This window comes from Corvus moneduloides, chromosome 13, assembly GCF_009650955.1.
Source record: "Corvus moneduloides isolate bCorMon1 chromosome 13, bCorMon1.pri, whole genome shotgun sequence".
NCBI classification, from domain to species: domain Eukaryota; kingdom Metazoa; phylum Chordata; class Aves; order Passeriformes; family Corvidae; genus Corvus; species Corvus moneduloides.
The window spans coordinates 11,977,443-12,002,845 of NC_045488.1; the positions used below are offsets into that span (position 1 = coordinate 11,977,443).

Below are 25,403 nucleotides of genomic sequence, written 5' to 3' on the forward strand. Positions count from 1 at the left end.
CTGCAGTGTGAAATTATTTCCATGAGTCAAGGCTGTAATTGCCAGGTGGGTAATGCCAGCCTTGCAGTTATTCCCTGTTATTTCCTGATTTGTATCCCTGGATCTCATCACCATGGCACCAAATATTAGTTGGTTTGTGGATTCCCTGAAAAACCACAGATTCATTCCAGACATGGAGAGGAAGAGGCTCAGAATGCCAAGGAGCACCTCATGGAGGGCTTGGATGAACCTTGTGGTGATGCTGGATGAACGACCGGTGATGACAGAATTTATGGAGCATGGATTGGGGCTGGATTTTGGAGCCTCCCCCAGCTGGTGACACTCTTGGAGGATCCTCTGGGTCACCCACTCACATGGCACTGGGAATGTCACTCCTGGCATCCAGCACCAGATCGGGGACACAGTGCTCATCCTCATTGCAGCCGTTCCAGAAAGGGACCTGAGGGGACAGCGAGAGCAGCTCGGTGACGATTCCCCCGGAGATAAATCTGCCCTGGTGCTCTGGGAGGTGGCACCTGGGAGGTGGCACCTGGGAGATGGCACCTGGGAGGTGGCACTTTGGGAGATGGCACTGTGGGAGATGGCACCTGGGAGGTGACACTTTGGGAGATGGCACCTGGGAGGTGGCACTGTGGGAGATGGCACCTGGGAGGTGACACTTTGGGAGGTGGCACCTGGGAGGTGGTCCTGTGGGAGATGGCACCTGGGAGGTGACACTTTGGGAGGTGGCACTGTGGGAGGTGGCACTGTGGGAGATGGCACCTGGGAGGTGACACTTTGGGAGGTGGCACCTGGGAGGTGACACTTTGGGAGGTGGCGCCTGGGAGGTGGCACTGTGGGAGATGACACTTTGGGAGGTGACACTTTGGGAGGTGGCAGCTGCTACCTACAGAGACCCTGAGCGAGGTGGGCCACCCATCATCCAGCATCGGGCCGTGCTCGGGATGCTCCAGCTCGTAGTCGATGGAGAACGTCACCGGCTTCACGTAGTCGGCTGTGTCCTGTGGCACATGGAAAACGTCGGAGAGGAGCCCAGGGCTGCTGCCTGGGGTGGGCAGCACCGCGGGGTGTCCCCCAAAGGTCACAGATCTGTCCTGCAGCCCCACCCTGGGCTGGCATGTAAGGACAAAACAGATCCCGTGCTCCAAGATTGCTCCGAGCCCCGTCCAGCCTGGCTTTGGACACTTCCAGGGATCCACAGCTTCTCTGGGAATTCCTGTGCCAGGGCCTCAGCACACTCCCAGCCAGGAATTCCTTCCCAATATCCCATCCATCCCTCCCCTCCGGAAGCCCCTAGGAGCTCTTCCTTTGCTTCGCAGAGGGATGCTCTGAAGGGAGATGTTTTTTAGGCTAAATCACGAGCTCGAGCTCCAGCTCCAGCTCCAACCTCAAATTTCCCAAAAGTTCATGGCAGTTCAGGCTGGGGCTTGGGGCTGGGCCAGTCTGGCAGCTCGGGCCTGCCTGGCCTGCTCAAGGCTCTCCTCATTCCCTGGGAATGTTTGGGTTTGGCCAGCTTTGTTCATCAGCTGTTCCCTGCGAGCGAGGGATTCACCAGCACTGCACCCAGGGGTGGGGCCCTGCTGGCTTAGAGGGGCACAGGGGGACACCACCAGGGACTGGCATGGGGACACTCGATTCCCCATGGAAAAAATGGGCATTCCTGGTTTTGGAGCAGGAAAAGCCACCTGAGCCCAGGATCGGGAGCGCACGCCCTGCCCAAGGACACAGCCCGTGGAACGGAGCACGTGGAAGCTGGGCCTGCGATGATGTCACTGCTTGGGGACCCAGCAGCCGCCCGTGCTGGCAGCTCCGTCCCTGACCACACCAAAGCAGCGGGAAGGAATCCAGCGGGAAGGAATCCAGCGGGATGAGGCTCATTCCCACCCCAGGAAGCCACCAAGGGATGCATCTCGGGGCTGGCTGAGGAGGACATGGCAGCCTCGTCCTGCTCCACACTCACCAGGACGTGGAAGGGGAGGGTGTGGCAGAGCTCCCGCCCGGCCGGCAGCTCCAGCGCCCTCTGTGCCGTCCTGTCCCCGCTGTCGTCCAGGTGTGCCCGGGGCGAGTAGCGGCGCTCGTCGATGGTCGTGTTGTACCTGAGCCCTGCGAGGACAGGCCCAGCTCAGGCCTTGGGGCCACACAGCCCAGTCCCAGGGCAAAGAGTGGCCCCAGTGCCCGTTCCCTGCTGAGGGGAATCCAGGGAAATCAGGTTATAGCCTGCTGCTGACAGCCCGTTCTGGGAAGAGCTTCCCCTCTCCAAACGAGGAGCTTAAGAGAGGAGTTATTTCAAGACCCTGTGGAAAATCTGTGCAGAGATGGAATTTTTTGCCTCTCATACGTTCACGTGCTGCTCTGGAGGTGTCAGAGCACACCTGGATGATTTATGGAGATCCTTTGCTTCCTGCACTTCTGTTGGAAAGAAACTGGAGATTCCCAGCCCAGCACCAAGCAGGGATTTCAGAGAACCACAGAATCCCAGAGTGGTTTGTTTTGGACACACCTTAAATCCCATCTCATTCCAGCCCCTGCCATGGGCAGGGACACCTTCCCCTATCCCAGCCTGCTCCAAGCCCTGTCCAGCCTGGCCTGGGACATTCCAGGGATCCAGGGGCAGCCACAGCTCCTCTGGGAATTCCAGCCCAGCCCCTCCCCACCTTCCCAGCCAGGAATTCCTTTCCAATATCCCATCCATCCCTGCCCTCTGGCAGTGGGAAGCCATTCCCTGTGTCCTGTCCCTCCATGCCTTGTCCCCAGTCCCTCTCCAGCTCTCCTGGAGCCCCTTTAGGTCCTGGAAGGGGCTCTGAGCTCTCCTTGGAGCCTTCTCTTTTCCTGCCTGGACACCCTCAGCTCTCCCAGCCTGGCTCCAGAGCCGAGGGGCTCATCCAGGGGGTGACTCTTCCAAGTGGAAAGAAAGGTAAAATCAAATAAATAAGGAAATCCCACTCAGTTTTTATCCCACAGGGACAGCAGGAGGGAGAAAAACACTGGATTTGACAGCACAAAACAAAACTCTTGTGCTGGGGGATGGGAATTTTCCCTTTGGCTTTGGATCCCAATTTTCCTTTGCCAGCGTTTCCTGCCGGACCGCAGGAGCTGAGCCACTATTGCTTCCCTTCGCTCTGCTGAGTCCCAGGAATCTGCCGGGTGGACTTGGGGTCACGGCACCATCCAAGGGTTTAACAGGAGAACCGGCCAGCTCCACAGAATCCCTGCGATATTAGGGCAACATGCACATCTGGCCAGCAGATGTGTCCCGCTGCTGCGGTGGGAGGGATGGATGAGCCCTGCGGAACGCGGGCCGGCCACGTTCCCTCCTGTCCCGCTGGGGTGACATTCCCGTCACATGGAGCACAGGAAGGGAAATCCTGGGAGAGCTCAGCCCAGGGAATAGGTGAGGGATGAGGTAGGATTTATCCCGGGGGTGTTTCTTTCGGCACAAAAGTCACCAGAACCCAGAGACTCGGCCGGGATAGGGACAAACGTGGGTGACACCAGAGGGATGTGGCAGAGAGACACGTGCGCTCCACCAAGCTCCGGGATGGTTTCCATCCCAAAAGCTCGGTGTTCCCACGGGGCTGGAGACCTGAGCAAGGCAGGAATTGGGATTTTGTCCTTACCCACGGTGGCAGTCTGGAAGTGGGCGGAGAGGAAGAGGGCGGTGAAGCAGACGAAGGCCCTCATGCAGGTGGCCTCCTTCCCGTTGCGCTTGCAGTCCTTGGTGAAGATGTTGATCTTGGAGGGCTCGAAGCGGAGGCTGGCGTTGATCTGCACCACACTGCGGGACCTGCGGGGTGGGGAGAGGGCATGAGATGGGATCCAGCATGGGATGGGACATCCCGGAGTCTCCCACAGCTCCAGGTTTGCCCTTTTCCCTCCTTTTCCCTCCTTTTCCCTCCTTTTCCCTCCTTTTCCCTCCTTTTCCCTCCTTTTCCCAGGAGGCTGAGGAAGACCAAAGGCCCTCTCCAAGCAGAGCCCAGGGTGACCCATCTCAGCTGGGCACAGCCACCCTCCGTCCCAACAGCTTCAAGGGACTCTCCAAACGTTAATTAATATTGGAAAATATTGCTCTAATTAAATCAGACCAGAGGGATCCCGGGCAAATCCCCACAAATCAGTTTGGAACTTCTGGAGAACTATGGATGAAACTCAACGGAAAACCAGCTCTGGCATCTTTTTAGGGCCCGAGGGCATTGAGATCCCACAGCCCCGCTGGACAAGGGGTGGTTATTCAGGAAAGATTGTTGGGAGATCAGTATTTCTGGAAAGACAGATTGGACTGCTGAGAGACCAGTTTTCCCTGGAAAAACGTCGGCATGATTTGGGCAGAGGAAATCAGGAGAGGGCACAAAGGATCCCTGGCTCACCACAGCACCACGGCGTTCCCCAGGGAGCCCACGGCCAAGTCCACGAGTCCATCCTCGTTCAGATCCAGCTGCCCGTGGATGCTGCATCCAAAATACATCAGGCCCGGAGCAAGGTCAGCGGCCGCGATCCGCTGGAAAGGAATGGGAACAATCCAGGCTGGATTCCAGCAGGAGCATCCGTGCCTGCCAAGGGTTTGCCAGGCTGACTCCACCTCACCGCTGAAAATTCCCCATTCCAAGTGGTTGTACTAAACATGATCTTCCAGGGAATGAGAGCAGTTTCCCTTTCGAGACACCATCCAAGATTTCTATTGGATTTACCCTGCGTATTTAATACTTATCAAAAGTGTAATAAATAAACAAATGATTTCTTTATTTATAATTAATTAATTAATTAATCTGTAGCGATCCCTTGCAATGCTAAACATTGCCTCAAATTCCAAGCCTTTTGCCTGCTATTCCATGGAATAATTTAAGTTGGAAAAGCCATCCAAGGCTGTTGAGTCCAACCATCCCCCGGCGCTGCCAAGGCCACCACAAATGTCCCCAAGTGCCACATCCACACATCTTAAATCCCAGCAGGGATGGGGACTCCACCACTGCTGTTCCAGTGCTTGAATTCCAACGTTTTGTCTTGGATGTCTCAAAAGAGGGAATATTCCATCCTGGGTGTGGATTTGTCCTGCTCCATCCCTCCTTAAAATGGGGACAAATTACATTTATTCCCATGAAGGCTGAGGAAAACTGAACACAGGGCAGCCCCACCTGCTTGTACTTCTTCAGGATGGTCTCCTGGAACCCAAGGAAAATGTAAATGGCTCCTTGGTGCTCGTCCTCCAGAGGGGCCCCGACCACCAGGTCATTGTAGGAGTCCTGGTTGAGGTCGGGAACGGCGGCGATGCAGGAGCCGAAACGGGAATTCTGGTAACTCTGGAGATCCGTGAGGGCTCCGCTGGGAACGAAGAGGTTCTGCCAGGGGAAAGGGAAAGAGAAAAGAAAGAAAAACAATTCCCAAAGCATCAGCAGCAAGACTGGAAAGAGGAGAAACCCTTATGCAAATGTGCAGTGATGTGGGAGGGGTTCTCCAAGGAAGGGGGTGGGAGCGCTCCCAGGGATGTGGGATTTTGGAGCCCCCAGCCAGCCCCACATCTGCTTTGCACCCTATGGAAGAAATTCCATGACTAATAAACAATCTTGCTTTAGGTGCAGGATTCCACGCTCCTGGCAGGCCCTACATCCTTGGATGTAGAGCACGACCTTCCCACGTGCCCCTGGATCCCGATGGATTTGGCTCAGGAGCTGCATTTTGAGCCAGATTTGGGGGTGGCCCAGCAGGAAAGCTGGGACAGGACAGGGGACAGGGGTGGCACATGCCCCATTCCCATGGTGGAGGGAGGGCACTTGCTGTCCCCAGAGCCCCGTGAGTGGCCAGCCCTCCCAGGGAACAATTCCTTCCCCATATCCCATCCATCCCTGCCCTCTGGCAGTGGGAAGCCATCCCCTGTGTCCTGTCTCTCCATGCCTTGTCCCCAGTCCCTCTCCAGCTCTCCTGGAGCCCCTTTAGGCCCTGGAAGGGGCTCTGAGCTCTCCCTGGAGGGAGCGAGTTTGGAGGAGGCCACGCGCCTGGAGATGGTTTCTCCAGAGGGACATCCGTGCTCCCACGCGGCAAAGATCCCATTGCGCACCTCCCCGGGAGCTGGGCGTGCCAGAGCCCGCAAGGGGACGCAGCTGCCACGGCAGCGCCCGAACGTCCCCGCCGTGTTCCCGGGCGCCACTCACCCCCTGCAGGGCGTACACGTAGACCTTGCCCCGCTCCCTGCCCTCGCTGAAGAACATGGGTGCTCCCACCAGCAGGACGTCGGTGACCCCGTCGCCGTTCACATCCAGGGAGTTGATCTCGCTGCCGTAGTAGGAGCCGATCTGCAGGAGACCGGATGGGATGGGAATGATGCCACCATTCCCTGGGATCCATAGGGATATTCCAAGCCCTCTCCCTGCTACAGCCACGCTGTGGATGCAGCGGCCACCAGGACATCCACGGCCGCGCGACGCTGCCGAGCCATTCCAACTTTGGAAAATCGAGGGAGAGGGTTGATTTTTCCGTGGGGGGAAATCAGCACAGCATTCCCGGCTGGAATTACCTGCTCTCCCTTGAGGGCCTGGTGGATGGTGAGGTTCCTGTTGCTGTGCATGTTGAACAGGATGACTTTGCCGGTGTGGTTGAACCGCGGCGCTCCCGCCACGTAAATGCGCTCGTGCTTGGTGGAGATGATGGAGGAGACGGTGTAACCTGGAAAGGGATGGACACGGAGTGAGAATTCCCTGCCTGCTCCCAGGATCTGCTTTCCATTAGCCCCTGGCTGCTGACACAGCTCTGGCCACTTCCCAGAGAGGGAAGCTAAAAATCCCAGATTTTTCCAAAGGTAGAGTCACTCAGATGGACCCCGGTGCCTCCGAGCCGCTGCTCTGGTGCTGCCACAGCTGGAGCTGTGCCGGGAGTTTTGGCACTGCTGGATTTGCACTTCCTGTGCAAATCCTTCTTTAATCGAAGGTGAATCCGATTCCTGCAATTCCCAGGCTTCCGAGCGTTTTATTTCATTCCTCACATCAAGTCGGACAAACACTCGTGAGGTGCTGAGTGCTGGGAAGTTGCAGCTCCCGCTGCTCCGCTCCTCCGGGAACACCGGGCAGGAAAAGCTTTGCCGGCGCTTGATGTCAACATTCCCAGTCCAATAGGAGCCATGAATCCATCAAAACCATTCCCCCTTCTGGAAATAATGCTGCCTAAGCGTAAGAGCAATCCCTCTTTCCTACTGGGATCACTCCCTGGGCTGCGGCACTTCCATGGCTGCAGACAGGATTTTGTAGGAATATAAAGCTGGGGCTCCTAAATCCCAGTTTTCAACACCAGGTCCAGGATCCTGAACCTTCAGGCTCAGGTTTAAATTCCACTTAAATTCTTAGAAGTGGAACAGGGTGCTCAGAGAAGCTGTGGCTGCTCCATCCCTGGAATGTTCCAGGCCAGGTTGGATGGGGCTTGGAGAAACCTGTGATAGGGGAAGGTGGAATGGGATGAGCTTTAAGGTCCCTTCCAACCCAAACCATTCCAGGATTCTGGGATTCTGTGAAACTCAAAGTTTAGCCAACCATGAAACTGAATCTCATTCCCTGGAAGCACATCCAGTTAAATGTTGAGTTTCTCCAGGGATTTTCAGACCCCTTTCCCTGCTCACCAGACTTACCTGGGCTCCCTCTTTCCCTAAAAATGCCCCCTCTGGAGGGATATTCCTAAACCAAGCGCCATCCCTGAGCCCCCCGGCTGCTGCTCAGCAGGATACACCAGCATTCCTCAATATTCCTGGATTTCTCACTCCAGGCAGTGGGAAAGAGAGCCCGGCTGAGCTCCCACACGGATTCCCGTGGGAGAGCCACAGCCATCCCTGCTCCGGGGACTCCCAGCCTGGGGAACACTCTGCTGTCACCCCAAGGATGAACCACGTATCCAGGGGCTCTCCACATTCCCGGGAAAGAGCCTGGACGTGCTGATCCCACAGAATCCCACCTCTCTCCCTGCCACATCTCCAAGGAGAGGCTCCATTTCACGATCCAGGCTGCTATTTTTATTTCAGAACTTCAGTGGCTGCACATGGAATGGATTAACCCAGCAGGTATTTCCTGCCTAGGCATGAAATTCCATCAGCGCTTTGAAACCATTCCAAGGAAAGCTGCGGATGACCCGCTGGCTCAGCCGCTCCTGAATTTAAATCCCGTTTGTGCTGCGCTCCGGGGTCGGAGCCGGGCTCTTCCCAGGTGAGGATGCTCCTGTGCTGCATCCCACAGGTCTCCCATGATCCCACTCCCACTGAGGAATATCCCGTGCTTCCTATTATTACGGATAAAATCCCAAACTCCCCTGTGGTCTCGTTCAGCTTTCCCACCTAAATACGCTCCGTGATTTTTCAGCTCCTCCGGGAATTCCTGCAGGTAAGATTCCCGCAAAGGAATGACCTTCCCGCTGCTGGTTTCCTTCAGGACGGCTCCATTCCAGTCGTAGGCTCCCACTGCTCCCAGCAGGATCCCATCCTGTGGGAAAATAGGAGGGGTTTGACGGGATTTCTTCCCCAGTGGAGGTGATTCCATCCCTCCGATCCCATACAGACCAGGAAACTGTTCTTCCAAGCACACCTGGAATGCTGGAGGGTTTTAAAAATGCTGGAATGACACTTGCACCCTATTCTTGTCTTCTCAGTGTGCTTTTCCTCCCCAGGAAATTCCCAAATGCTTTTTCCATGGATATCCCAGCTCGTCCTTCCCAAGGGGCTGTGGCATCAGGAGGAGCTGCTGCAGATCCCAAGGAATGCTCGGGTCTCCCAACACCTCCCCTTCCCATGGGATAATCCAGCAGCATTTCCTTGTCCTCACATCAGTGATTTAACTCCATAACTAATAACGTATCCCAAATCCCGATCTCCCACCTGGAGTGGGGTGTGATAAATAGGACAAGGCAAGGAGGAATAAAATCCCACATTTCCTCTCTTACTTCCACAACGTGGGATGAAAATCCAGTCTGGGACATTTCCAGTCCAAAGGAGATCTCGTTCTTGTTGGTTCCTTAAAAAAAAAAAAAAGAGGGAATTTGTGTTTAACGGAGTTTTGTTTTCCTGGAGGGGCTGAGCAGTGCCTTGGTGGGTTCCCATCCCATTCCAGCCCTTCCAAGGACAGAGACACCTTTCCCTATCCCAGGGTGCTCCAAGCCCCGCCAGCCTGGCCCTGGACACTTCCAGGGATCCAGGGACAGCCACAGCTTCTCCAGGAATTCCAGCCCAGCCCCTCCCCACCCTCTCAGGGAACAATTCCTTCCCAATATCCATCTAAATATCCCCTTTCCCAGTGGGAAGCCATTCCCTGTGTCCTGGCCCTCCATGCCTTGTCCCCAGTCCCTCTCCAGCTCTCCTGGAGCCCCTTTAGGCCCTGCAAGGGGCTCTGAGCTCTCCCTGGATCCTTCTCTTCTCCAGGTGAACATTCCCAGCTCTCCCAGGCTGGCTCCAGAGGGGCTCCAGCCCTCGGAGCAGCTCTGGGGCCTCCTCTGGAATTGCTCCGGCAGCTCCAGGTCCTGCCGATGATCCCATTTCTCCCTAAATCCCTCCTGTTCCACAACCTCATGCTGTTAACAGGTCTGGGAGCTGTGCTGGGGTGCAGCTCCTCCCCTTTCAGAGCTGCGGGATCACCAAAAACGGAGCTTCGGAAATTGCTCCTTCGTAATTCCAACTGTGGGAATCTCCTCATCCAGGGCAACTTCCACATGGAAGAGCCAGGCTGGATGGAGAAAACTGGGAACCTTGTGAGGAGTTTGCGAGCTGCTTTGAGCAAAAATGCCCCAAATCCAGGATGTTTAATTCCCAGCGCGAGCCCTCCATCTTCTGTTCCAATTGTTCATTCCAGGCTGCATTTTTCCTCTGAAATTCGGATAAATTTAGTTTGGGAGACGGACAAAGTTGTCACAAGAGCTGACATTTAAGACAGAAATATTTCCTGATATTTCACTTCAGCCAATAAAGCCAAAATTCCAACATTATTTCCATAATCTCCTGATGTCTGGCACCCCTGTGTGTGGGTTTTCCTGTTTGTAACCCTGGAATTTTGATGGATGAGGAAGACACTGGCACCCAAATTCCCCCCATACCAGATTTCCAAGGTTTTCTATAAAAAGAAAAATCAAAGCCACCAGAATTCCGGTGGCCGGAATGAGGTGTGTCCTTTGGAAAAGGCATCTCTGCTCCCGATATCCAAGGGATGCAACCACTCCAAATAAAGACATTTCCTCAAACCTGAAGATCTTCCAAGTGGGATTTTAGGCTCAGGACGGAAGCCACGTCCAAGTTGGGCAAACAAAGGATCAGCAGCGCATTCCCAGCCTGGGATGTGCCGGGTAGGAGCATCCCTCACCTTCCAGGCTGAAAATCCTTTCTCCCAGAGCATCCACGATGTCCTTGAGCGCCGCCTCGTCGGTGACGTTGAAGAAGTGTTTGTCGTCGGGGTCGCTGGCGATGAACTTGATCTCGTTCAGAAAGGCCTCAGGGTTGATTCCTCTCCTGTTGTAATAACCCAAGACCTGGTTGGGAGTAAAACACAAGGCTCAGGGGTTTTCATGGAATTAGAATTCCCAGATGGCTTGGGTAGGAAAGGAGCTTAAAGCTCATCCCATTCCATGGGCAGGGACACCTTCCTCTCTCCCAGGGTGCTCCAAGCCCTGTCCAACCTGGCCTTGGACACTTCCAGGGATGAGGGGTCAACAACTTCTCTGGGCAGTTCTTCCATGATGGATAAAACCATCCCAAAGCCTTTTGGGGTGTCCATATGGGAGAAGCCCCATCCTTGGATCTGCCCCCGCTTTGTGGGAACAAACAGAGGAACTGCTGCGATTTCTCCAGGCTGGACAATCCTTGTGGAATTTGGGGTCCTGCCTGTTCCTGGTCCCAGCACCTGCTCCGGCAGCCAAATCCCGAGCTGAGCATCCCAAAAGCAGCACCAGGCACAAGGAGCTCTTGGAATGCTCCAGGAGCAGTGGGGATGGGCTGTCCTGGTGTTTTGGGATTCCTGGAGCACCACCAAGCTCTGCAGGACTTCTTCCACCGCCCAGAGGTCCCCTCACTCACCGCCACGGCGTATCTGGTGACGTTGTCCCTCTCGCTGTCCTCGATCACCTTCTCCAGGTCTGGGCTGTCGTGGGATTCTCCATCTGTGATGACAATCATTACTCTCTTTGCCCCTTTCCGGCCACCTTTCCGAAACGCTTCCGAGCTGCAAGTGAAGAGATGCCCTGGGCTGCTCCGTGGGGGCTCCGCTGCCCCACCGAGCCCGCCCCGAGGGGTCTTTGGGGCTGCTGCCCCTTGGGGAGGTGCAGGAACCCTCGGGAAATGCTTGCGGATGTGGATGTTCCCACTTTTTGCAGGAAAGAGGCCCTAATTCTGCAAAATTGGACAAGGGAATGGATCTGGAGTTGGCCAGCGGAGTTTTGGCCGTGGCCTGTGGGCTCTTCCCCCGTGAGGGAAAACTTCTTCACCCAATCGTCCAAAATCCCACTATTTTGACAAAACATGGAGCCAAATTCCAGCATATTTATGGAAAAGGGACATTGAGCAGGGTCGGGGGACTCTGTGTGACACAAATCATCCAGGACCTTGCTTGGATCCAGCCAGGACCCATCTAAAACTTTCCCAAGCTGCCCACTAGGGCAGGGCTGGAATCCCCATTCCTGGAGGGATTTAAAAACCATATGGATGCAGCCCTTGGGGACACAGTCAGTGGTGGCCTTGGCGGTGCTGGAGTCGATCTTAGACCTCTTTTCCAACCTAAATGATTCCATGATCTGCAGCAGGAATATTGGTTGGGATGAAGGAGAAGTGCAGGAGCAGGGATTTGTCCTTGGAAAGGGAGGAGATGGAGCTGGACCTGTCCTGAGTTCCCGGGGACCCTCCAGGGATTTCCAGGAGAGCTCCAGTGCCTGGAGTGGAATTTGGGGGCTGGGAGCTCATCCCTGAGGGCTTCCGGGAAAAGGACACAATTCCAGAGTCTGCTCCAGCCGCAACCGAGGACGGAGAACTTTGGGAAGCACCATTTGCAAAGCTTCCCACAAACGGAAGTTTTCCCAAACCTTGGTGGTTCCCCCATTTTTAAGCAGCCGGGAAAACAAACGGAGAGGGAAGGAAGGGCAAAAAACCAGGGATTTGAAGGTTTTCCTGGGACTAGGACCAGGAATGGGAGGGGTTTTACCGAGCAAACTCAATGCCGTAGGCAGTCCTGGTCTCGGTGCCCCCTCGCTGCTCGATGTGGCTGGCGGCCGCCACCACGTCCTGCACGGACCTGTAGTCGTTCAGATGGAACTCATGGACCACGTCCTCTCCGTACTGGACAACTCCCACCTGGGAACGACAGGAATGTCACCAAAAATGCCAATGAAACGAGGTCCTGTCCGCAAGGAGCTTTGTCAACCACGGGAAGCACCAGCCACCAGGAAAATTTCATCTCTCATGGAATTTTCCTCCAGTTTTCCCTCCACCGCATCATTAATAATTCCCAATTTTACAGCTCTCCCCCCTGCCCTGCTCCCAAGTTTTGGGGTGATCCAGATGTGTCCCAGTTTGGACCCACAGCATCTCCAGGTGGGACCAAACTGGATTATATGGGAAAATTGGGGATATTCCTGCCCAAATCCCTGCCCAAATTCCTGCCTAAATCCAGCCATGATCTCTCGGAGCGAGAGGATGGAGAGCTCCTCACAGCTGCCTGTCTTTCCATAGGGTTTCATCCTCCCTGTTCCCACTGGGATGTGGGGTGTGCTCCCTCCATGGCTCACTTAGGGACATTAATGGCAGTGTTTTTTCCACGGAATGAGTTAAAAATCCCAATATTTGGACAAATTCCAGCAGATTGAGAGAAAAGGGATGTTGGGAATGGCCCCGGGATGACACAAACAGTTCAGCGCCTTACCTGGATCTGTCCGGGACCGATGTAAAACTTTTTCAGGATATTTATCAGGAAGTGCTGGACTTCAACCCATGGATAAATGCTGTTGGATCCATCCAGGACGATGATGATGTCCATGTAGGTCTGGCATCCTGTGGAAAATCCAGGGATTTAGTCAAAGTCCTCTTGCAAAGGGGCAGGTTTGTGGCTTCACTCCCAGCCAGCTACTTCCTCTTAGGATTTATCGGGAAAACAATGGGATTTCAATCATTTGGGGAAGAACTTTGGGCTCCAGCAAGGTGGGGAGAAGCCACAGGAATCCGCTCCGCTGAGAGAAGATGGGATCACTTCCTAGGAATAACACTCTGTGGCATCATTTGGGATTCAGCTTTGGAATCTGATCCCATCTGATACCATTCCACACTTCAAAGAGGAGCAGGATCCGGCTCTGTTCCTCCCGCAGAGCCGTTCCTGATCCCTGAGTCATTCCCAGCCCTGCCATGGAACACAAGGCGGGCATTTCCTCCCTTCCCATGAAATCCTCAGCTCCGAGGCAGCCAAAAACCCCAGAGGGGACCCCAGGGCTCGGCTCTGCAGCCGGAGCAGGAGGGATTTCAGGAGCTGCCTTTTTCCAGTGCGGAAAATTGCTCAGGATCGTCTCAGTCTGCTGATGTTTTATAACATTCCTTGGAAAAGTCATGGATGATCGTGGATTTCAGGGATTTACCAGCTGCTCTTCCATCCTCTAGGTCTTTATGGATCAAAGAATCCATGGACTGGAGTCACTCCTGGATCACTGGGATCCTCTGTGTGCCTCCATCTCCATCCCATCCTGGGAATCAGGGAGAGCAGCTGACCCTGCATCCCACTAAACGAACACTTCCTAAAATTCCCTAAAATCCCAAATGTCCTTTGCAGGAAGGGCTGGAACATAACGAGGGAAGCGACACTGGGAATTTGGTGATGCCTTTCCTGCCTTGATCCTGAAAATCCCATTTTCCCAAGGCCCTCCTTATGCCCTGGGAATTTGGTGATGGGCCCTGCCTTTCCTGCCTCAATCCCCCCAAAATCCCATTTTTCCAAGCCCATCTCTCTGCCCTGGGAATTAACCAACACCAGAGGGGTGCTGGAGCTGGGGAATCACATGCCATGGGATGAGGAGCTTCCAGGAGCAGGACAGGCTTCTGGCAATCCTTTCCAGCTCCAGGAAATCCAGGAAACTTCATTTAAACCCTCCAGAATAAAATCCTGGCTCCAAATTCCCAAATTCCAAGGTATTTAACTTGCAGTAAGTGAGGGCTTTGTTTCGTGCAGCCAAGCTCGGAATTCTTTCCCTATTTCCCTCCTTAGCTCTGCTGATAAAATATTCGGGATGTTGGATTCCAGGCTCGGGAAGAAGAAGGTGTTTTTGTCTTCCCGAGGTGTCAATCACAAGGAAAATCATTCCCAGATGTGTGGAACCCTTTGGAATCGCTTCCTCTGAGCACTGACAGCGCTTTGTGTTCTCCCTGGGGTTGGGAACAGAGATTCCCTCTGATTCCAGAGGTGGGATGGGAGCTGGGATCGGAGCTGGGATTGGAGCTGGGATTGGAGCAGGGATCTGAGCTGGGATTGGAGTCAGGATTGGAGCAGGGATCTGAGCTGGGATTGGAGTCAGGATTGGAGCTGGGATTGGAGCTGGGATTGGAGCTGGGATCTGAGCCGGGATTGGAGCAGGGATTGGAGCTGGGATTGGAGCTGGGATTGGAGCTGGGATCGGAGCCAGGATTGGAGCTGGGATTGGAGCAGGGACTGGAGCTGGGATTGGAGCAGGGATCGGAGCTGGGATTGGAGCTGGGATTGGAGCAGGGACTGGAGCTGGGATTGGAGCTGGGATCGGAGCAGGGATTGGAGCCGGGATTGGAGCTGGGATTGGAGCTGGGATCGGAGCAGGGATCGCAGCCAGGATTGGAGCAGGGATCGGAGCAGGGATCGCAGCCGGGATTGGAGCAGGGATCGGAGCTGGGATCGCAGCCGGGATTGGAGCAGGGATCGGAGCCAGGACTGGAGCTGGGATTGGAGCAGGGATTGCAGCCGGGATTGGAGTCAGGATTGGAGCAGGGATCAGAGTTGGGATTGGAGGCAGGATTGGAGCAGGGATCGGAGCCGGGGTTGGAGCTGGGATTGGAGCCGGGATTGGAGCTGGGATTGGAGCAGGGATTGGAGCCAGGATCGGAGCAGGGATCAGAGTCGGGATTGGAGCAGGGATTGGAGCTGGGATCAGAGTCGGGATTGGAGCCAGGATTGGAGCTGGGATTGGAGCAGGGATCAGAGTCGGGATTGGAGCCGGGATTGGAGCCGGCATCGGAGCTGGGATTGGAGCAGGGATCGCAGCCGGGATCGGAGCTGGGATCGGAGCCGGGATTGGAGCCGGGATGGGAGCAGGGATCAGAGTTGGGATTGGAGCTAGGATTGGAGCAGGGATCGGAGCTGGGATCGGAGCTGGGATTGGAGCAGGGATAGGAGCCGGGATTGGAGCCGGGATTGGAGCTGGGATTGGAGCTGGGATTGGAGCTGGGATTGGAGCTGGGATCGGAGCAGGGATCGCAGCCAGGATTGGAGCAGGGATCGGAGCAGGGATCGCAGCCGGGATTGGAGCAGGGATTGGAGCCAGGACTGGAGCTGGGATTGGAGCAGGGATTGCAGCCGGGATTGGAGTCAGGATTGGAGCAGGGATCAGAGTTGGGATTGGAGGCAGGATTGGAGCAGGGATCGGAGCCGGGGTTGGAGCTGGGATTGGAGCCGGGATTGGAGCTGGGATCGCAGCCAGGACTGGAGCCGGGATTGGAGCAGGGATTGCAGCCGGGATTGGAGCAGGGATCGGAGCCGGGGTTGGAGCTGGGATTGGAGCCGGGATTGGAGCTGGGATCGCAGCCAGGATTGGAGCTGGGATTGGAGCCAGGACTGGAGCCGGGATTGGAGCAGGGATTGCAGCCGGGATTGGAGCAGGGATCGCAGCCGGGATTGGAGCAGGGATCGGAGCTGGGATCATCGGTCCTCACTCTGCAGAGCCGGAGCCACGGTCCTGGAGAAGCGGAAGTTGGAGTTGACTCGGGAGCACATTCCCGTGGTGTAGTAGGAGCTGCCGCACTCGTGGGACCACAGGGGGCTGCAGGCCTGGCGGGGACGGGAAAAAGCAGGAATGGGATAAAACGACCCCTTTTCCATGGATGTGTTGGCAGCTTTTCCCCACGGAACGCGTGAGGCGGTGCGTGAAACAGGGAATCATGGAATTATGGAACGGGTTGGGTTGGAATGGAGCTGGAAGAACGCGTTCCAGCCCTGGCCAAGCGCAGGCAAACACTGCAGAGGTCGGGGTGTTCCGAGGGTCGCCCAAGCTGGTGCTGGACACTTCCAGGGATGGAGACTCCCCAGCAAACGAGCGACTGAGGGAATAAACGAGAAATGCTGTGCAAAGAAACGAAGGAAGGGCAAACGAGGCACTGCGAGGGGGTGTCCGTAATTCCCGGCGTTCCGACAGAGCCGGAGCCAGCCAGGAGCTGCTCCCGTAAGGGCTGCGATCGAGGAGCGCAGGGCGGCACCCATCGTGTGCTCTTGGAATCAGTGAAATCCATGTAATGGAAATATAACGAGGGAATCACCAATTGTCCTGAGCTGGAAAGGACCGACAGGATCATCAAAGCCCGACTTTTCTTTAATTTAATTTAATTTAATTTTATTTTATTTTATTTTATTTTATTTTCAATTTATTTTATTGTATTTTTTCTAATTTTTATTTGTATTTTATATTTATTTTATTTTATGTTTTTATTTTTTTATTTTCTATTTATTTTATTTTATTTATGTTTTATTTTAATTAATTGAATTTAATTTATTTTTATTTTCTTTTATATTTATTTTCTTTTATTCTACTTTCTATTTTATTTTATTTGATTTTACTTTAATTAATTTAACTTAATTTAATTTAATTTTTATTTTCTTTTTATTTTATTTTACATTTTCTTTTATTCTACTTTCTTTTTTATTTATTTTATTTTATTTTGCTTTATTTTACATTATTTTATTTTATTTCATTTCATTTTTTATTTTATTTCATTTCATTTGACTTTATTTTATTTTATTTTAATTTTTATTTATTTAATTTCATTTTACTTTACTTTATTTTATTTCATTTTACTTTATTTTATTTTATTTCGTTTTATGTAATTTTATTTCATTTTACTTTAGTTCATTTTACTTTATGTAATTTTACATAATTTTATTTCCTTTTACTTTATTCCATTCCATTCCATTCCATTCCATTCCATTCCATTTTTAATTTATTTTGGTTCTTTTACATTCTTTTACTTTATTTTTACTTCAGTTCATTTCGTCATAACTTACTCGATTTTATCGTGCCTCACCCTTAAATCCGCATCGATCTCCCTCCATCACACAAACAAAACCCCCAGAGAGGAGCCTCTCACCCCTTGACGTCCCGCTGCCCATTCCCGCTGCGCATTCCCACATTCCTGCTCCACATTCCCACATTCCCACATTCCCACATTCCCGCCCCGCATTCCCGCTGCTCACCAGGAAGCTGCTGTCCCGGGGGTTCGTGGCCAGGCTCAGGCCCAGGCGCATGTTGTCCTTGCGCTCCGAGACGTTGGACAGCGTCACCCGCCCTTGGGAGAGAGGGTGGCATCGGGCACAGCTCCCGGCAGATCGGGAGCGCTCCCTGGCATCTCCGGAGCGACCGGGAGTTGTGCCAGAGGAGCCTCTGCCGGTGGAACTCCGGGTTTGGGGCATTTTTGGAAGTGGTTGGTGAGGTGAGGATTGGGTTTTTTCCTAGATGAACAACTAAGGAAGGAAAATTGTTTGGGGAATGAGGCTGGGAGAGGAGGAAATCCCTTGGAGGGCTCAGCGCCTCATCCCGTATTCCCGGGCCGGTGGCTGATCCATCCCTGTGCATCCCTGTTTTCTCCGTGGCCCAGCCCAGAAAGCAGAAACAGCCCCCAGGGCAGCCCTGTCAATCCTAAATGTCACTGAGCCGCATCCCAAATCCCTGATCCGACCATTTCTCTGGGGAAAGCAGCTCCCCGTGAGCCAGAGCTCCCCCTTTGCTGTCTGCCTGGGAAGCAAACTGGGAATCATGGAATGATTTGGGATGGAAGGAACTCTAAAGCCCATCCCACCCCATTCCATGGGCAGGGACCCCTTCCACCATCCCAGGCTGCTCCAGCGTGGCCTTGGACACTTCCAGGGGCGGCCACAGCTTCTCTGGGAATTCCATTTGTCCTTCCCCACCCTCGCAGGGAGGAATTCCTTCCCGATACCCCATCCAGCACTTCCAGGGATCATTTGGGATTTGGGAAGGGGCCGTACCCAGGTTGAGCTTGGTGCAGTTGCTGTGGCCGTCACTCGGCACCGGACACTTGTAGACGTCTCCCGTCTTCTGCTGCCCATTGGATTCATACGGAGCTCCCACCACCAGCCTGCGGAAAACACGGATCCGTCAGCGCCTGGAGAACGGGAATCCCCCTGGGAAAAAGGATTCCTCGGCCCCAATTCCCTGCTTGTGGTTGGGAGTGGCAGGAGAGTGTCCCAACCTCAGTCATGGTCCCAAGGACAACTTCTCCTTCCCTTCCCGCTGGAGCAGCAAAAAGCTGGGAATGTGACTCCCTGCCGCCGGGAATTATGGAATTGGTGCCCATCAGCTGCAAGGAACAGATTCCTGGCAGGGAGGGAGGGCTCCGAGCCCGTCCGGAAGCACAGGGAGGAGCAGGGCACCAGCTCCAGGATGGCACCAAATCCCTCGGAATCAGCTGCGGTGCCCATGGATTGGCCCTTCTTCCGGCTGCCTGTGGAGGAGCCTTTCCATAGGATCATGGAATGGTTTGGGATGGAAGGGGCCTTAAGAATCATCTCATCCCAACCCCTTCCATGGGCACCTCCCACTTCATTCCGAGAGCGTCTCCAGGACATGGATGTGGATGCAGGGATCCAGCAGAACCAGAAGGAAAAGCAAGGAGCTGGTAGAGCACTTCCAGCAAATCCCCCTGGGATCCACAAGGAATTTTGCCCACCAAAAGCCTGGAAAAGGGCATTTGCTCCAACCTGGGATTGCTGTGAACAGCTCTGAGCCGAACATCGGGATCTCCAGTGGTGGGTGAGGACGTTGGGAAGGAATTTTTCCCAGGAAAACCCTGGAAAAGGGAATTCTCTCCAAGCCGGGGCTGTTCCAAACACCGGGAGCCGAACCTTGGGATCTCTGATGGACATCGGGAATTTCCCTGCTCTCCAAAAGAAGGGAGCTGCGAAATCCCATTCCCCCAGCAAGGATTCCAGCTTCCAGCCGGATACTTCTGGGACATCCAAACATTTTTCCCACTTTTCCATGACCACAACACTTCGACCCAGCAACCCAAAGCAGGAAGAGCGCAGGACCGGAGGAATCCGGCTCTTCCTTCCAGGCTATCCCAAAAATCCTCAGCGCCACGAGTTGTTGGCAAGTCCCGCTCCCAAAAGAAACGGGATTCTTTTTTTGGTAGCTTCCCAAAAATCCTATGGATGCAACCGTCCGAGTCTGGATCTCCGGATAAACAGGAGCTCTTTTGTTCCACAGGGCCCTTCCCAGCAGCTGGAAAAGCCACCAGCACAGATGTTCCCGGTTAGACCGGGAATGGTCATCCCTTAAAAATGCTGCTCCTCCAAGGACAAACATCGCATTCTTTGATCCCAGCGCTCCCAAGCGGAACCGCTCACCCAAGGAAAAGCTCCCGAATCCAAGGATTCTCATGGAAACGCTTCTTGTCTTATGGCTCGAGTGTTAATGTGGGGATTTGGGATGGGAAAATCGTCCCCAGCTGGAGCTGTCCTCGACAGCATCCAGGAGCTCAGGGAAATCTGGGATTTTCTGGGAATTTGCTGGTTTTCCTGAGGCTCTCCCACACTGTCCGTGTGGATGTGGAGAGGAGGGAAAAGCTGGAAGATGGGGAAGGGGGATGGAAAAACCTTGAGGATGAGGAGGAATAAAGGTGGAGGCACCTGGGAAAACGAGGCTCTCCTGGCGTAATTCCCAATTCCCAAAGAATTTCGGATAAATGGAATGTAATGAACGTCTCGGAGCAGCTCCACCTGGATGCGCCCCCCCTCCTGCAGAAATCCTCTTGGAGACTTTTCCATTAATTGATATTCCCGTATTAACACGATCACACCACCCACTCCTAAATATTCCCAAAAAACCAGCGGATTGGGGGTCGGATCATTCCTTCGGGATGACGAGGCAAACCCAGCCATTCCCCAATTCCGGGAGCTCAAAGGAAACCCAAACATTCCCAGCTTTTGCCACGAATCCGAAGGGGCTGTGGAGCTCCCGGAGCTGAAATTCTTGTCTCCCAAAAAACAATGGAATTGTTTTCCCTTTTCAGTTAACTGGGAATGATTCATCAGCTGGAGCTGGCAAATCCTCATGGAAACTTGGCAGCTCGGGAAAAGGCTTTTCCAGCTGTTTGGAAGGTGTTTTTAGGGATGCTGCTCCACTCTTCCTTTCCTTGGAAACTGCAGCTTGAAACCCTGGATTTCTCCTTTAAAAAAAATCAGGGATTTGGGATGGGTTATCCCAAATCACCCAGAATATCCAAATAATCCCGATCATCCCAAACCAACTGGAGCATCCCGCCATAGAAGGGAGACATTCCCGGCTTTTTCCAAGCTTTCCCCCTCCGGACACCTTGGGATGATCCCAAATTTCCCTATTTTTCCCTGGATTCCCAAGAGGGAAAAAATGAGGCTTTGGAAGAAAATCGGAACCGAACCATTCCTGCCTTGCCTTCCTTTCCTTTCCCTGCTCCCGGCAAAGCAAAAGGGGAATAAAACAGGGATGAAGCAGGAAAAGCTCAGGCTGCCCCGAGCCGTCTGAGGATGGATCCTTAACTTGCATCCCCAAAAAAAAAATCAGGAGAGGAAAAGTGAGAATATCCCAGGAGCTCCAGCAAAGCCCAGTGCTGGGTCCTGATTCCCAGTTTTCTCTCCAGCCTGGGAATGGGATGGTTGTGTCCACATCTGCAGGCTGGGAAAGGCTCAAATCCTACAAAATCAGGGAATTATGGAATGGTTTGGGTGGGAAAGACCTTAAAGCTCATCCCATTCCAGGCCTAGATCCTGGACTTGAGCCTTGTCCCGATCCCTGTCCTGATCCCTGTCCCGATCCCAATCCCTGTCCCTTGTCCCCATCCCAATCCCTGTCCCTGTCCCGATCCCTGTCCCAATCCCTTTCCCAATCCCTGTCCCTGTCCCCGTCTCTTTCCCGATCCCTGTCCCTGTCCCTGTCCCGATCCCTGTTCTGATCCCAATCCCGATCCCGATCCCTGTCCTGATCCCAATCCCTTCCTCAATCCCTGTCCCGATCCCTGTCCCAATCCCAATCCTGATCCCTATCCCAGTCTCTGTCCCGATCCCTGTCCCAATCCCGATCCCTATCCCGATCCCTATCCTGATCCCTGTCCCGATCCCTGTCCCCTCCTGCCATTCCCGTGCCCCAATCCCCCGGATCACCCCCGCTGTTGTTTTTCCAAGCCTTCCCAGGGTTTTCCCCTCTTCCCTTGAAAAACCAAACCTAAACGCTCCCAGCCTTTTCCAGCTGCTCCTCATCCAGCCGGGAATGGTTATTCTCAATTTCCTGGGCTATGAGGCCAGGCGGCGCTGCTGCAGCTCCAGCAGTGACAAATCCATGACCGGACCCCAAATCCATGGAAACAGCGGATTCTGGGAGCAAAGGCAGCCCGAGGAACCCTGGAATACCGTGGGCAGCAGGAATGCCACATTCCTGTTTTTCCCGGCGTCATTTTTTCCTGGTTTTCGGGATGTTAAAGAGGTGTTTACAGGTGACGCCTGCCCATGGTTCTTGGATCAGCCAGAATTTTCCATGGAGCCGTTCGGGATCCGCACGTATCCATAAGCTCTCGTGAGATCTCCAGCTCCCCTCTGGAGATTCCCAAGAAAACTGTGATCCCAGTTTTCTCCAGGCGACTCTTCCCGGTTTTCCATTTCCATCCCAAACAAACCCTTCCCTTTTGGAAGCACCATAGATTCCCAGATTTCTTGCCACCCCATCCCTGGAATGTTCAAATCCAGCTCGGAGCAACCTCTGGAAGCAGGGCTGGAATGACCCAAACCAAGCCAGGATTTTCTTGAAAACGAGGCCAAAAAGAGGGAAAATCCCCCAAAAAACCAGGGATAGGGTGGGATCCTGCACCCAGGGCTGGGAGGGAGAGCTGGGAGCAGACATTATGGAATTCTCTGCACTTCCTACCCTTCCACCCGAATATTCCGAGCGCTCGGGCGGCGGCCAAGCCACGGAGAATTCCAGCCAAGAAATCTCTGGCGGGAGTCGGGAGCAGCGATCCCTGGAAGTGTTTTTCCAGATCAGCACAACTCTGGCTTTCAATCCAGCCGCAGGATTTCTCCCTCTTTTTTTTCCCCTCTTTTTATTCCCCTCTCCAGCCGGGCTCCGACTGGGAATGTCACGTCTGTGCCCGGAGCAGCCGCGGGAATGGGGCTCTGGGTGCCCCTCGCCAGGATTCCTTGGAAAAGGAGTTTTGGGATCAGAACTTCCCTTTGGGATACGAGCTTGGGATAGGGAAAGAACTCCCCAGGAGCATCCAGCATCCCAAAAAATCTGGGAATGGGGCTCTGGGTGCTTCTCGCCAGGATTTCTTGGAAAAGGAGCTCTGGGGTGCTCCCAGGGAGAAGTTTTGGGATATAAGCTTGGGATAGGGAAAGAACTTCCCAGAAACATCCAGCATCCCAAAAACTCTGGGAACGGGGCTCTGGGTGCCCCTCGCCAGGATTCCACAGCTCCTGGAATGACGGGAAGCAACCGGGACATGCACTTGGAAGGGGGAGGTGAAAGATGAAGGGAATTTTTTCCCTTTTTTCCCTGCTCTTGGACCTCTAGGAATGTTTTTCCCCAAATTCCATGAGATTCCAGGTTGTGTTGGCTGCCAACATCCAGGAGCTCCATGGGAAGAGCTCCTGTTCCCATGGGAGCTTCCATGTTTTTTAGGGATACGAATCCCACATTTGTGGGAATTCTTTGCTACTTTTTCCCAAATAAATCCATCCACAGCGTCTAACCTGCCTGGATTTGGGATTCAACCTTAAATCCCCCCAAATCCCCTCCGTCCTCCCAGGAATTCCCTCTCCTTATCCCAAAATTCCTTCCAGGTCATTTTATCCTAAACACAGCAATGCAGGGAATTCCCATTTTTCCCAAAAATCCCCAGCTTGGACACTGGGAATGCTCTGATCCCACAGTTCCAGGTCTCCCTTTCCCTGCCTGCTCTGGGAGTGCTCCAGGCCTGGGAAGCTGGAATTCCACAGAGCTCCGGTGGTTTTTGGGATGAATTCCAGGCACCTGTCATCATCTTTTCCATTCCCACCTGGAGGAGGCACCTCCAGCTCCATGGAAAAGAGGGAAAAAAGTGCAGAGAAGGAGGCCTGGAAACCCCTCACAAGTCAAATCCCACATGGAGGAGCTTTTCCAGCCTTAAAAATTCACGTGGAATTTCCCCCCCACCCCCCCGGAGTTGAATAACCTGAATTCTTCCCTCATGGATTTGCTCCCGGATTTTCCGCTGCTCTCTGGGATGCAATTCCAGCCCCCACCTGTGAGGCTGGCTGGTTCCTTGAAAGGTTTGGAAAAGGGGGAACAATTCCCAGCTTTAAACAAACACCTGGAGAATCCGAACTGTTTGGATCCGCTCCAATATTCCTTTATAAATCTATGGAAAAAAATACCAACCCCACATCCTTGGAATCCATTCCCAAACAATTCCCAGCAGGCAAAAGCAGCACGGAAAGGCTCAGACTGAAGGAGAGGTGCCAAAATCCTGGGATTCCACGCTTGGAATTTGGCAGCTGGATCCCATCGCTGGGATTCTCAGAGAACCACGGAGTCTGCCGAATTCCAGTGGATTTGGGGGAATTCTTTGGGATGCAATTGGAAGATGCTCACCAGGAACTGGGGTCTCAAAACATTCCCGTTCCTTCCGTGTCCCGCCAGCTCCTGGAATTATTATCCAGCTCCGGGAATTGTTATCCAGCTCCTGGAATTATTATCCAGCTCCCTCTGCACATCCATGGTTTTTATTCCAGAGGTTTTGGTTGCTCCCACATTTCTCCTTTGAGTTGCTGCCTCCATTTTTTAGCTGCATCCGCGTTTTTCCTCGGAATTTTTTCCTGCTTAATCACAGATTCCAACGGCGCTGTCTGGAGTTTTTATGTCCGTGTCCATCCATAGGATCCCGCTGGAAAAATTCCATTTTTCCAAGCAGAGGGAACCAACAGAAGGACAAGCTAAAGGTGGATCCTGCGGATGGTGGTGGGAAAAGTTGGGAAAAGTTGGCGGGAAAAGTTGGGAAAATCAGCCAGAGTTGGTCTTTGCTCCAGTGTCTTGCTCAGGAAAGCAGGAAAAAATTCCCGTTTTCCAGGGAATCCAGCCCTTGGCCACCCCATCAGTAGTGAGGCATGGAAAAATGGGATAAGAGATCCCAAATATCCCAGGAATTGCAGCCCCTCTGCTGGGATGGAGCTGGGAACAGCTCCTAGGGATAAAACCGGGATGGGAATATTCCCAACATTGGGCTTTTCCAGTAGTTTCCCTCAGAGAGCTCGGAAATCCTGGGAAACACTGAATTCCCAACTTTTATGCAGAGCCGTTGATCCCAACGCATCACCCCTTGCATAGGATGCACAATTCCCGTTGGGAAAAAGCCCCGATCCTGGTGGAAAACAGGACTGGGAGCCATGGAAAGAGAGAACTCCCCAACTTCCATGGAACAGGAATGTCAGCTTTGGGATACGGCATGGGACCCCCAGCAGGGCGGAAAAGGTCGGATTCCGGAATTCCGGGAGTATCCATTGCGTTCATTATGGGATTAAGCCGGGCTTTGTCCCCCTGGGGGGCAGATCCGGAATTCCAGGGAATTCCAGGGGCTTTGGAGCATCCGGATGTGCTCCTGGAATGCACCAAAGGTCTTGGCCAACATCTGGGCAGGATTCCCTGGGATCAGCCCTGGGATCCCCTGGGATCAGCTCTGGGATCCCCCTGGGATCAGCTCTGGGATCAGCCCTGGGATCAGCCCTGGGATCAGCCCTGGGATCCCCCTGGGATCAGCTCTGGGATCAGCCCTGGGATCAGCCCTGGGATCAGCCCTGGGATCCCCCTGGGATCAGCTCTGGGATCAGCCCTGGGATCAGCCTCGGGATCAGCCCTGGGATCAGCTCTGGGATCCCCCAGGGATCAGCCTCGGGATCAGCCCTGGGATCAGCCCTGGGATCCCCCTGGGATCAGCTCTGGGATCAGCCCTGGGATCAGCCTCGGGATCAGCCCTGGGATCCCCTGGGATCAGCTCTGGGATCCCCCTGGGATCCCCCAGGGATCAGCCTCGGGATCAGCCCTGGGATCAGCCCTGGGATCAGCCCTGGGATCAGCTCTGGGATCAGCCTCGGGATCAGCCTCGGGATCAGCCCTGGGATCCCCTGGGATCAGCCAAACGCATCAAATCCCAGACCAGAGCCAATCCCAGGCTC

General features: G+C 53.8%; 1 protein-coding gene across 2 annotated transcripts in view; it reads right to left on the reverse strand.

The window, feature by feature from the left end:
- Positions 1-25,403, reverse strand: part of ITGA11 (integrin subunit alpha 11) — a 42,627-nt gene that overhangs the window by 10,166 nt on the left and 7,058 nt on the right. For both annotated transcript variants that reach the window (XM_032122553.1, XM_032122555.1), the window contains exons 3-19: positions 18,195-18,304; positions 17,403-17,494; positions 15,872-15,986; positions 12,855-12,982; positions 12,138-12,286; positions 11,021-11,165; positions 10,311-10,476; positions 8,905-8,975; positions 8,303-8,447; positions 6,506-6,654; positions 6,144-6,284; positions 5,130-5,333; positions 4,365-4,495; positions 3,618-3,784; positions 1,961-2,103; positions 891-1,001; positions 354-439 (exon numbers count right to left, since the gene is read on the reverse strand). In XM_032122553.1, the coding sequence (XP_031978444.1) occupies positions 354-439; positions 891-1,001; positions 1,961-2,103; positions 3,618-3,784; positions 4,365-4,495; positions 5,130-5,333; positions 6,144-6,284; positions 6,506-6,654; positions 8,303-8,447; positions 8,905-8,975; positions 10,311-10,476; positions 11,021-11,165; positions 12,138-12,286; positions 12,855-12,982; positions 15,872-15,986; positions 17,403-17,494; positions 18,195-18,304 (2,253 nt within the window). The remainder of the gene's footprint in view (positions 1-353; positions 440-890; positions 1,002-1,960; positions 2,104-3,617; positions 3,785-4,364; positions 4,496-5,129; positions 5,334-6,143; positions 6,285-6,505; positions 6,655-8,302; positions 8,448-8,904; positions 8,976-10,310; positions 10,477-11,020; positions 11,166-12,137; positions 12,287-12,854; positions 12,983-15,871; positions 15,987-17,402; positions 17,495-18,194; positions 18,305-25,403) is intronic.